This window comes from Vicia villosa, linkage group LG1 (assembly GCF_029867415.1).
Source record: "Vicia villosa cultivar HV-30 ecotype Madison, WI linkage group LG1, Vvil1.0, whole genome shotgun sequence".
NCBI lineage: Eukaryota > Viridiplantae > Streptophyta > Magnoliopsida > Fabales > Fabaceae > Vicia > Vicia villosa.
In genome coordinates, this window is record NC_081180.1 from 34,601,378 (window position 1) to 34,614,903 (window position 13,526).

At 29.3% G+C, this 13,526-nt stretch overlaps 1 protein-coding gene and 1 long non-coding RNA gene across 2 annotated transcripts; one reads left to right on the plus strand and one right to left on the minus strand.

Moving 5' to 3' along the window:
• Positions 1–4,409: 4,409 nt before the first annotated feature.
• On the plus strand, positions 4,410–6,744 carry LOC131604138 (uncharacterized). The gene is made up of 3 exons (XR_009284619.1): positions 4,410–4,549; positions 6,120–6,208; positions 6,308–6,744. It is a non-coding gene; the product is annotated as an uncharacterized LOC131604138 (long non-coding RNA).
• On the minus strand, positions 6,123–8,492 carry LOC131604127 (zinc finger CCCH domain-containing protein 39-like). Its single transcript, XM_058876618.1, has 4 exons — positions 8,429–8,492; positions 7,763–8,344; positions 6,377–6,442; positions 6,123–6,331 (listed from the first exon to the last, which is right to left on the minus strand). Exons 1-4 carry the CDS (start codon positions 8,490–8,492, stop codon positions 6,174–6,176), a joined length of 870 nt encoding a protein of 289 aa, XP_058732601.1. The 3' UTR covers positions 6,123–6,173.
• Between the last annotated feature and the right edge of the window lie 5,034 nt (positions 8,493–13,526).

Consider the following 13,526-nt stretch of genomic DNA (forward strand, 5'->3'; position numbering starts at 1 on the left):
TTTCTTTGGGCCATAAACCAATCCTGCCAATTATGAAACGCAATCAAACCCAACTTGGATGCTTCCTCCTTCTCATTGTGCCAAATAAAATCATTTCTATTCTTCCAAATTACATCCATCACAACTGCAAATCTCCCTGCAACCTTCCTATCCTCCAAATTACAAAAATCCAGAATAAGGGACTTTGCATCGTTAAAAGATCGACGTCTAGGGTCGATGAGATTGAACAGGCCTGCTGCTCTCCAACACCTGATAGAAGTATCACACTCAAAGAAAATATGCCAATCATCTTCATCCTGATTCTCACAAAACTGACACGTTGACGGGCAAGGGACGAAATGTTGACGGAGTTTGATACGCGTTGGTAAGCAGCCCCTACATATTCTCCACAACAAATGTTTTGCTCTAGCTGGAGCTTTTATGTTCCAAAGACTACTCCAATCCTCCTTTAAACTGTCATTATTATCTCTCACAGAAGACTTCCTCCACAATCTGTATCCCGAACGAACACTATACACACCATGTTGTTCTTCTTTCCAAATCAACCTATCCTTCACTACCTCCTTCAACAAAGGGACCTGTAAGATGTCTTCACATGCTACATGATCAAATAAATCTCTTATCAATCGCATATCCCATTGTTTCTCATTTGGCAACATCAACTGTTTAACGGTAATATCATACGTACCTTGCTTTTGGGGGCCCATAAGGCAACCGTCACGTATTCCCCTAAGCCAAGGTTCATTCATTGCCATAATTTGACTACCATCTCCTATGCTCCACCTGCAACCCAGTGTTAAGACTTCTCTAGCCTTCCACAAACTTCTCCAAACAAAACTAGGATTAAACCCGATATTAGCATCAAAAAAAGAAGTCTTAGGGTAATACCTTGCTTTGAAAATTTTTGAGACAAGCGTGTGTGGTTTACTTATCAAGTTCCATCCTTGTTTTGCTACCATAGCCATATTGAAAGCTTTCAGATCTCTAAAACCCAATCCACCTTCCTTCTTTGTACTTGTTAATTTATCCCACGACATCCATCTAATACCCCTGGTATTATTATTTCCTCCTCCCCACCAGAAAGAATTCAACATCTTCTCAATATCATTGATGGTTGCATCTGGTAAAATGAAAATGCTCATCACATATGCTGGAATAGACTGAAGCACCGATTTTATCATGATTTCCTTTCCTGCTTTTGATAAAGATCTCCCTCTCCACGAATTGATCCTTTTCCAAATCCGGTCCTTTATAAAAGAAAATGTTGCCTTCTTGCTTCTACCAATCATCGATGGTAATCCTAAGTAATTCCCGGTCCCCATGACATGATGGACTCCCATAATTTTTGCAATGTCTTCTTGTGCCGGTTTACTCAAGTTACGACTAAAGAACACTTCAGACTTGTTCAAGTTAATCTCCTGTCCTGATGCATCAGCGTATGTCTTTAGCAAACTCATAAGGTGAGTCACCTCCGATAAGTTAGCCCTGCAAAATAAAAAACAGTCGTCAGCAAAAAGCAGATGGGACACACTTGGTGCCCCTCTGCAAATCTGGATCCCATGAATATCACCCCGTGCCACCGCTCCCTTCATTAGGGCTGAAAGACCCTCTGATATAAGAATAAAGAGGTAAGGGGATAGAGGATCCCCTTGCCTGAGTCCTCTTCCTGGTTCAATTGGTCCAACACGATCCGAGTTAACAAGAACAGAATAGTGTACCGAAGTAACGCACATCATAACCCAATGGATCCATTTCTCCGCAAAACCCATTCTAGTGAGCACACCCCTCAAGAAACCCCAATCCACTCTATCATATGCCTTACTAATATCAATTTTGAGAGCCATCTGAGCCTTGTTTCCTTTGGTTTTCCTTTTCAGAGTATGAATAATTTCCATCGCTATCATCGCATTATCAAGAATTGACCTTCCTTCAACAAAAGCCGACTGTTCCTCAGATACACACTTTTCCAACAAAACTTTTAACCTATTCGCAAGAGCTTTTGACACAATTTTGTAGGCCACGTTACACAAAGATATGGACTAATTAGTAATTGAGTAAGCCGTTATGTTTAATAAATTTTAAATTATATAATTAGCAATTCCACGTTGGTGCTGGTATCCAATTGAGGTAACTTAGCGGAAACATCGATTGCACAGTAAACGGCGTCGTCCTCTGCACACGAACCCAAGTCTTGAGGATAAAGGCCTTCCATTTATGAAAGGAAGTACCTTGAAATTAGGGGAAGGAGAAGACTGAACGTTTTTGTATAGAATTGTGGTGTTAAGGGAATCGAGAGCTGCGGAGGCTGAAAATGGGTCACTGGGAATTGAGTATAGTTGCCGGTGAAGGCGTGAAAGTGTAAGTTTATGGACATAGTGGTTTTTGGTGTGAGAAACTGTTTTGGGAAAAGGATGGTAGAGGAAGAAAATGTTCAATGTCGTGTTCCAGTTGGGGGTGTAGTTAATTATGTTCTGGTTTTTTGAAAGGAACTGGGAGGGAAGGGTCAAATAAGAGACCAAAGTGGTTGGTTGGTCACTGGTTTTTTGAACCGTCTACATGGTAAATGGTAATGACATTAGATGAAGGAATGACATTAGATGAAGGGTCCCACTAAATCTCATCTCACAAATCTATATTACTATGTCCAATTGATGTCTTCGAAATGGATTAGATCATGGATTTAATTATTCGGATGATCAATCGATAGTGAATTGGAAAATTCTATGGTGAACTCATAAAATGATTTTTTTTAGTCATAATTCTAGCCAATCAACAAATAATATCATCTAGGATATTCTCATATCTTTTAATATTACATCTAAAGTTAGTCAAGTGATGATAGAAGCCGAATTCGGAATGATCATACTTGATATCAAATGACCTCCAATCTAAATTAGACATTAGACGGTTGAGTGGATCAAATATTGGTGGTGGAAAAAATAATCCAAACATATTAAATTTAGATCCATTTTGGTCCTTCATAGAAACTACAAAACTCAAATTAATTTTTAATAAAAAAAATATGATTTAATCCCTTATAAAATTTAACCAGGTAATATTATAGTCTCTTTGTCAATATTTTTTAACTTAAAATAAAAATACAAATCTAAGTGCATTCAGCGGTAGTTACTTTACAACTATACTAATCGGTTTCCGTTGTTAATATTTCTAATGATGAATACTTAACTTAATAATTTAGAATAAACATTTACATATTTATTTATTTCAAATAATACACAATTTTAAAAATAAAATTAATATAATATAAATTATAAATATAATTAATAAAACAAATAAATTAATATTTACATGATTTACTATTAAACTAATTTATTATTATTATTTTAATTAAATAATACTTTAAAATTAATTGTTTATTTAATTTGAATTAATTAAATATTTTAATAATTAATTGAATTATTATTAAAATTAATTAACTATTATTTAATTTTAACTAATTTGAAATAAGTAAATATTTATTTGTGTATTATTTAATTTCAAGTAAATATTATTTAATTTACTTTTGTTTGATTTATTATATTTAGAATTTACATTCTATTAATTTTGTTTTTAAATTTATGTATTATTTAAAATAATTAATAATTTATTTATGAATTATTTAAAATAAGTAAACAAGTAAATGTTTATTCTGATTGATTAAGTTAGACATTCATCATTAAAAATATTAAGAACAATTGGTGTAGTTCTAAAATGATTATCACTTTATCTTATAAATTTTGTATTTTGTATTTTAAATTTAAAAAGTTTAATATTACTATAAATTATAAAAATAATTTATCACCAATGTACATTAGCCTAGTGATCAAAGCATGTTTTTTGTCTTAAAGTTCTTGGTTCGTTTCTTTTAGGAATAAATTTTGGCTTTTTTAATGTTTTTTAATATGAGTTGTTTAAAATTAAATTAAAATTAAAAATTAATTTAATATTTAAAAAATGAACAATACAATAAAATCTAACGTGGCAGTCCAGTCACGATTTAAAAGTAGGAAAAAATCGACTTTAAAAAAATTTGTACGAAAGGACTAATATGACCCGGTTAAATTTTGTAAAGGATTAAATCAAGTCCTTTTTTGTCAGGGGTTAATTTGAGTTCTATAAATTTTGTGAGGGACCAAAATGAATCTTCACTCTATATTAAATTTATAATTTTAGTTCTTTTAATATATTATTTTTAAACTTTAAATCTTATATTTTGAAAATAAAAACTCAATAAAACAATAATTTCACGTTCTTTCTCCAACTTGTTGAACGATATCAATATTCATTTTTTTCATTTGCTATTGTAAAGCGACCACAAAAATAATCTTCTTCCCAATTGTGTAAAACGAATGGACGTTTTATATATATTCTCACATTCAATCTCACACCATTGAGGATGAAATCCTCATTTCATCTTCTTTTTTCGCTATTGTAAAACGAGTTTTCTTTCTAACTCTGTACAACAAACGAACCTTTAATGTTCTGATCTCTCATTTAATCGTTCCTCACACAATTTGTTGGTGTCCGTATTGATAGCAGATTTGCTAAGGTATCTTGGTTTAAATTTTAATTTGTTATATGATTTCAATTTGAAAATTAGGTTTTATGATTGATGTTGTTATGTATTTGGATTTTAGAAGGATTTCGATTTTCATTACATTAGTTAAATTTTATTTCAACTTAGGAATTAAGTTTTAGGATCAACGTTGTTATCAATATTAAGATTCCAAATTTAAGAAATTCAATTTTCAATTTGTTAGTTATTCAATATGTTAGTTAAGATTTCATTTCAATTTGAGAATTATGTTTTATGATTGATGTTGTCATATATTGTATTATATATTGGCAAATTTCAAATAGACAGTTATGACAATTATGTCAGTGTTGATTTGATCAATTTCATTCCATGTATACCTCATACATATTTGTTTAGAATAATAAGTACACACTATTTATTATATTTGATATTTAAGACAAAACATAAGTGTCTAAATGATACCAAAAACAAGTACAGATACACATACGCATGATATCTCAAAATACTACGAAAGATCAAATTACCGTGAAAGAACTACAAAAACAATTCAAACATCATTACATACAATTCATGTCGTCTTACTGTTTCCCTTGTCAAATTCTTTACAAATATAACACATTGTCGCCTCTCCTACATACTATAAAGCTCTCGCTAGTCAGGTCCTTTACAAATATAACACAACACCTATTTTGGCTAAGAGCGAGTATTGATTTCCTAAGGATCCTAGCCCTTGCAACCCATATAAAAAATACTTAAAATATTTTTTATATTAAAGAAATTCATTGGTTTATTAAGTGTCTGTTATAAATAATACATTTCGTTTACAAGTAAACGAGTCACACTATTTATTTGCTGTTTAACACAACCTATACTAGAGTTAAGAAAAGAGGGCAGACAACAAGAAATAATTATTCCAAATTATGAGATATCAAATTTAGGGTGATAGATAAAGCACTCCACTGTTTTAAAATCAACTTAAAAAAAATCCTGTTAGAATAAGTATACTTTCATCATAATATGAATGAAAAGCCTTCAAAATTCCAAGGACTATCCACAAAGGTCGCAAAGGGGCAACACAACTCACACCCTTGATTTTGAGTGGTTTCTTCATGTAAGAAGAGAATTATGAGAAGCACATTACAAAAACATCTTAACATGCACATCACTTGCTTTCACTGAATAAGAAGCCGTAACCTCAAGATACATAATTTGTTTAGCTAACATGAACTAAACTCCATTCACCATATTGTGAGCCAGAGTTGTGCTCTGAATTGGTGGTAGAGTTGTTGTTAATTAAACATAGTTCACTTAACCATATAAGATATACAAACAACACAAATATACTAATCACATTTTCATATATGAATGTAAATATATAGTATATATGATAGAAGCAATTTAAAATATTTACTTAGAATCCCACAAAAAGTTGTTGAATTCATTGAAACACCCCCCAAACCGACAAATGCACGCGTCTATGACCATAAAACTGTACTAATTACCAATAAAAAGAATCAATAAAAGGTAATTATATGAAATGATCACCATTGCCTAAGACCTTGTTTACAAAATCATTTGTCAGCGGAGAAGAATCCTTACCCACATGTGGGCTGTTTCCAAGAGCACGAAATTCAACTCAGGGCTCCCTTGGCAAATCAGGACGACCGAGAGGTAAATCATCAATCCAATCACCATAAATACGGTTGATCTTGTTTAATTTCAACCAAAGTAATTCCTTCTTGGTCTTCTTCTCCTCTTCTGTCGCCGCAGGTACACTTGCCGGTGATGTAGTAGGTGCATCATTGACAGAAGAACATGTTGGTAAAGTTGGAATGACATCTTTTGTTGAGTTTGCAATGGCAACTGCGGCTTCAGCTTCAATGGCTCCTCCAGGAGCTTGTAACTCTGAATAGCAAATCAACCAATACTTCATGAGTCATATGAAGATACATGCAAACCAAACAGTTTCTATTGTTATAACATCTTTTAATTTGTGTTCACAGTATGCATATAAAAGTTATGAAACGAAAAACAAACAAAATATAAAAAAATATAAATGGCCACGAATGTGCTAAGACGTTAAGGTTTTTGATGTCTCCGCCATCACAATTGCAGCTACATGAACATATTTAACTGCAATATTTAGGATTGCACCATAGCTGCGATTTAAAACTTGCAAATGAGCAATGTACGACCTCCAAATTACCGATGAGTCAGGCATAAACTGTATAGGCAAATATCAGAAGAAACCAAACGGAGAAGCCGGCTTAGAAAAGATGAATATAATATAACTGTCGGCTCTTCAGATCAGAATCGCATGCAAAGGCCATGTCTCAATCATTTATGATATTACTGTTTACTGAAATATGAAAGCAGTCGAAGAGTTCATAGTCTTGTGATCCTACTGTCTAGTCACTTTGGTATGGGAATTACTAAGCACCTATGTTGCATAGATACAGGTACTCTAGCAGATATATGAACATGAATATATTATAGAAAAGATAGAATCCACAAATAAGTATAGCATATAACAAAAATATACAAGGAGATGTCTGTCGTGATTTGACCGATTTCTACATTACAGATTCACCTTTAAGAATTGAATCATAAGATAAACCTAAGGAAGAGATTACTAGGATGAGAATAGTAGGATAAGAATGAAATATGATATAGCGTAGCGGAAGTTGGACAAACCACTATTGCTTTGAGATGCAATATGCTATTTATTACAAAATATTGTCAACTAGCTGCTATAACAGTGCTATAGCACTATTGCATAGCAAAATTGTATCGATCCATAATAGAAAATTCTGGCCATGCCATTTAACTACACTGATATATGAACCTTAGATAAAGCGTTGCTATCAATAGCAGATGGTAGATTGCAGGGACCTGCCAAAAATTAGCCGTATCAACATGGTTTCGTGCCCTATGGCGGCTGCCACAAAATTCCTTGTGCCATGGCGCCCCAATGACGGAAATTTGACGATAAGGAAAAAAAGTATTCACTAATCATACATATAAGTGTCCATTACTTTTAAACTGGTCATCTAGGAAAGCAACACTCATTCAAACGCAGTAATTTGTACATCATATCGCAAAAAATGACTTTCTACCCATCATTACAAAAATTTAAAAAATAAGAAAAAAAACTAATTTTCCCCAAATTGAACAAAACAAAACAGTATATTAATATGATAAAAAACCAAAATCAAATCCTATTACCTGCATCTCCATGAGCAAAATGACAATTATCATCAAAGGGGCAGCTACCGGTATTCAACCACCTGAGACACATCTTAGTCTTTGAATAAGTGCCCCTTGCTGGCTCAGTCCCAACCCTATTGCCTTCCAAATTATTAGAACCATCCCCAAAAGTTCCAGCGCTGATTGCAGAGGACTCTCTTGTTTTCCAAGAGTCATCCCTAAACTTGGCAGGATCCTCATGAAGAAAGTTACACTTATCACCATAAGGACATTGTTCACCATTGCAATACTTCTTGCACAGCTTCATCTTGTGAATGATTTTCTGATCATCATTCGAATTCCCCCCCAATTGCAGACGTTCTTCAGTACGTGGACGGACAAGCTCCTGCCAGTTTGGTGGTGGCTGCCTTATATCTTCTACCCCATGAGCAAAGCTACAGTTTTGACCGTTTCTACAGCTACCAAACCCGAACTTGATACAAATACGGGTCTTGAAGAAAATGTTGCTCCTTCCTCGGCTTGGTGGAGGACCCATCAATGCATTGGAATGATATTTGTCGGAAACTCTTGTCCTTATGAAGGAATGGGAATGATCCGACGCTGAACGTGGTTCAAAGTGTTGATTATGTTCAAAATGTTCATTGCTCATCGGCAATTGAGGCCTAACCTCAATGACATTGCTGCTGCTGGATGATGAGAATTGCGGCGGTGACATCGTAAAAGTTGGAACGATATCCGAATAACTCATAGCTGTTGATAAAACCAAAAAAATATTGATCAAATTGAGTAAAAGTTTGAGTCTTTTTTATTTGATTAACGTTGATCAATAAGATCAACTTAGAGATAAAATTTGGAACCGAGTAAACAAAACTTGTATCAAGAACGAAATAGTGACATGCAAATGGTTACAATGTTGATCAAAATAATGAAATGATGAATGCAAAACACTAAAATGAAAAGAGAAAGACCAGGACAAGAATATTGGGGGAATGAAAAACAAGAAATTAGGATGACCTAGACGTGAATATTGGGATGATCAAGGTTTGCTTTTTTTTTCATGGTTGAGTGCCGTTTGTTTAAATATATATAGTGCACAGTATGAAGGTTTAAGGTTTTTTTTATGTTGAGTTAAGACAGTGAAAACCCTAGCTTGTGTGAAAATCGTGATGTAGTCACTAAGACCATTTACAATGGGGTGTTGAAAAAATTATTCAATAGTTGAATGTCTACAATGGTTTGTTGAATGAGGTGTTTAATGTGATGTGGATTAATTGGTGTTGAAAAGATTCAACATGTTGAATGAGAAAAAAGTGGGGCCACATGCAACACTTTACACAATTTTATTGGTTGTTGTGATTATTTAGATTTTATTTTCTTTTAATCATTTAAAATTAATTATTTCATAGTAAATAAATTTTTTATTTATTTTTATTTTTATCAAAACTCATTATTTTTTTTTCCTCTATAAATAGAGACTTGGTTCATTTGATTTGGACTCATAAAAAAAAATTCACTTTTTTCTCTCAATTTTTTTTCTATTTAGCCTTAAAAAAATCATTGTTTGTAGCTCTAAACATCCTTGTAGTGAAATGGATCCCAACAATAACCCTTTTAACACCCTGAGGCAAGTGAGTCTAGTACACCGGAGTCATTCTCGACCGAGGTGCTACCTGCATTTGCGAATCACGTGCGTGCTAGATCTGTGATGCGTGATTCAAATGTACATCACGAATTGCAAGCAGATCTAGTCAAACACATATGGGAAAAGTTCGGAATATTTCATAATTAAATAAATTGTTTGTGAGCCGAGTCTATTGTACTAATTAAATTATGTGTGTTTCATTTTTTGTGTGTTTCTTTTTTAGTGTGTTGTGTGTTTAGTGTATTTATTGCATTTTTAAGTTTTTTTATAATTTTATTTTTTTTAAAAATAACTATTTTTACATCTCTTATTTATTACTTGCAAGAAAAAAAATTAAGAATAGAAAATTAGAAAAAATAAATAAATTATTAAATTTAAAAAAAAAAGTTTAAATATTAATTATTTTAATTTAATTTTAATTGTTAATAGATATTAATATATAATCATAAAAACAAAACTTTAAAAGAAAATAAGAATATGATGTGGGGTAGGGTGTTGAATTTTATTAAACAAAACCATTGTAGTGAAAAAAAATTGAATAGGTGTTGAATTATTAGGTGGAAGAGAGAGAAGATGATGTGGAAGATAAAAAGTGAAAAAGTAGGGTGTTGAATAATGTAACCATTGTACATAGTCTAATAGAGTAAGCACTTATGTTAATTATTACAAGTTTTTTTTTTATCCAAACAGGGCATATTACTTTATCATGTTAGCAAGATGAGTTTGGATTGGTACCCAATTGAGGTAAGTTAGCAGAAACATGGATTGGCCAGTAAACGACGTTGTCCTCTGCACACGAACCCAAGTACACAAACGAGTGTACATATACTGAGGGGACAACTTCTCTATCCATCACAAAAAGATGGGTAGTGTACATTCAACCAATCATATGATGCCATCTAATTTTAACACAATTAATTATTTATTAAATATTACAATTGATTGTTGTTTTCAAGACATTTTAAACAGGATGTAACATTACCCAACTTTTTGAGTTGGGTAAATAAGAATTCACCTATACTGATTGTAATGGATTTGAATATTTGAGATGGTTGCATGTGACATTTGGGGGTTAGTATTTATTGTGGCTATGGAGAGGTGAAGTTGATCAGAGACTCAATATGGTTGTGATTCAATATGAGTGAAATATGTGAAGAACCATGATAGAAAATTTGAAAGAGTATGGGTCAAAAAGAAAAGAGAAGGTTTCTGCACCCACCCAAACAAACACACAACAAAGAAATGTCTTCTTTTTGACATACATGATAGGCAAGTCTTATGTAAATAAAGTATACTCCTATCCTATGTAGGAGTAGTAGATATAATAGTTAAAATAAATATATATACTAGTACTTAGACCCGTGCGAGGCACGGGTTAAATAGTTTTTAAGTAAAAAAAATATTTTAAAAACACTTATTATTAAAAAAAATTATTTATAATAAAATTATTACTGTATAAATAAAATGTTGTTGTTATTAATAGTATACATAAAATGTTAATTTAACTATTTTTTTTTAAATTATAGAACAATCTGAACATTTCTAATTTATTAATAATTTGTATAAGTCATATTATATTGATATAAATAATTTTGTAAATTATATTACAATTTTAAAAAAATAATTAGAAATATATCGATATAAATAATTTTTATATAAGCTGCATTTGTAAATAAAATATAAGTTAATTATTTTGATCTTTTATATTATTATTTAATTGTTTAAAATAAATTTAGATAAAAACAATAAATACAAAAATATCATTTATTTATAATATCAAATAAATAATTAAAGTAGAAAATAAGTATAAATGTGAAATTAAAATAGAAAAATCAAAAATTTTATCAATTTTATAAATGGTAGAAGATAAATAAATTGAATTATAAAGTTATATAAATCAGAGAACTGAGGAGACAAATACTTCGATTCATCTTTTAAACTCCTATCTTATACTCTTCAAGTTCTTCTAACAATTTTTTAACTCAAAAAATGTAATTAAAATTTATATATTTAAAAATGAAAATACTTATTTTAACCCATCCTCTTCTACAACTCAAGTTCTTCAATATTAATTTCTAATATTTTAAAGTATACACCAAAAAAACATAATTAAGAATGAGAAAATAACAAAATTAGAAACAAAAAAAAAATTCAAAATATGCACCTGTGGAAGAATATATAACTAAAATTGAGGAGAGAATTAAAACCATAAATTTAAAATTATTGTTTCTTTAAATATTTGTATCACAAATAAAAACCATAAAATGAAGGAAATAATTTACCACTACACATAAAAAAATCTAAGAATTAGTAAATAATAATAAAATTAAAACATATGAAAAGAAAATAAAATAAAACATATGAAAAGAAAATAAAATTAAAATATATGAAAAGAAAATAAAAAATATAGATTTGAAAAAACATAATGTGTGAAATTTATTTTACACAATAATCAAAAGACATAAAGTGATTTAGTTTCCAATTCAATAAAAACCATAAATTTAAAATTATTGTTTCTTTAAATATTTGTATCACAAATAAAAACCATAAAATGAAGGAAATAATTTACCACTACACATAAAAAAATCTAAGAATTAGTAAATAATAATAAAATTAAATCATATGAAAAGAAAATAAAATTAAAACATATGAAAAGAAAATAAAATTAAAATATATGAAAAGAAAATAAAAAATATAGATTTGAAAAAACATAATGTGTGAAATTTATTTTACACAATAATCAAAAGACATAAAGTGATTTAGTTTCCAATTCAATAATAATATTTAAATGTCATAAAGTATGATTTGTCTCATAATAATTATTGAACATTTCGATTTTCAAAATTAAAGCCTTTAATATTTTTGGAATTATAATTTATTAGATAATATTGTTTATTTAAATTTAAAAATTAGAGTTGGTTTTAAATTATTATTATTATTATAATAATGCTAATAATTCTGTGAACGTTTCAATTTTCAAATTTTTGTCTATATATTAAATTATTATTATTTTTTAATATTTTGCTTATTGAAATTTATTATAATTTTTTAAAATATAAAAATATTATAGTGAAATATTAAATTTTATAATACTTTTACACGTGCAATGCACAAGATAAATTATAGATAGATAATACATTTTTATACAAAAAAAATATAAATATAAAAATAACAAAATATTAATTCAAAAAATAGAAAAAATTTAAATTAATTAATTAAATTAATGAAAGATTAATTTTTCAAATACAAATTTTTTGTTTAAAAGTCCATCTTTAACGATATCTATATTTAAAAAATAATAATATTTAAACAATGAAGTATAAAAAATTATAAAATATTAATTTTAAGTATTTTTTTTAAGTTGATAATATAATAAATAACTTGGAAAGAAGAAAACTGACCATCAATTTTTATTTTTTGCATACTTATAATATACTATATGATATTAATTTTTAATTAGAGAGTAGAATTAAAAATTTATTTGGTTAAAGAATCATATTGAGATTTAGAATAAAATAATAGGATTAAAATTTATATAAAGGATTAGGAAGAGGAATAAAAATATAACATTAAAATATTTAGATTGAAATATGAAATGGAAATATTAAATATAGCATTAGAATATTCGTTGTAAAAATTTACATAATATAATTTATTATTATATGTAAAAGAAAATTCATAAATTTTTTATAAAATTGTCTTGTATTGATGATATAAAAAATAAATTGAAAAATTGAAAGAATAGTGGATAATAAATATTTGAGAATATAATAAAATTATAGCGACTAATTAGGCACGCGTGGAGAGGCAAATTAAAATAAATCACATTTATTTTTATCTTTTTATTCTTTTCTTTATTTTCGAAAAATTGTTTTTTATTTATTTAAAGAAGGCTAAATTACAGTTTTGATCCCTCTATTTTGGCCAACTCATGAAATCAATCTCCCTATTTATTTTTTAAACAGTTTTGGCCCCCTTGTCAATTTTTCATTCAAAATAATTTGTTTTATTTAATGTCACTATTAAGAATATTCAATGTAATGGATATTAAATCAAAATACAAAATGGTAATTATTGATTAAGTTATATTAATATATTCGTGTAATGTTTTGTTGTAAATAAAATTCCACTTATAAAAAA

What these genes read in the sequence shown, in the direction of transcription:
- LOC131604127 (XM_058876618.1), bottom strand. Translation starts at nt 8,492, where the DNA reads ATGAGTTATTCGGATATCGTTCCAACTTTTACGATGTCACCGCCGCAA. An exon ending in GCAATTCTCATCATCCAGCA is followed by an intron (nt 8,345 to 8,428) that starts GCAGCAATGTCA and finishes AACCACGTTCAG; the next exon opens with CGTCGGATCATTCCCATTCC. An exon ending in CATTGCAAACTCAACAAAAG is followed by an intron (nt 6,332 to 6,376) that starts ATGTCATTCCAA and finishes TCAATGATGCAC; the next exon opens with CTACTACATCACCGGCAAGT.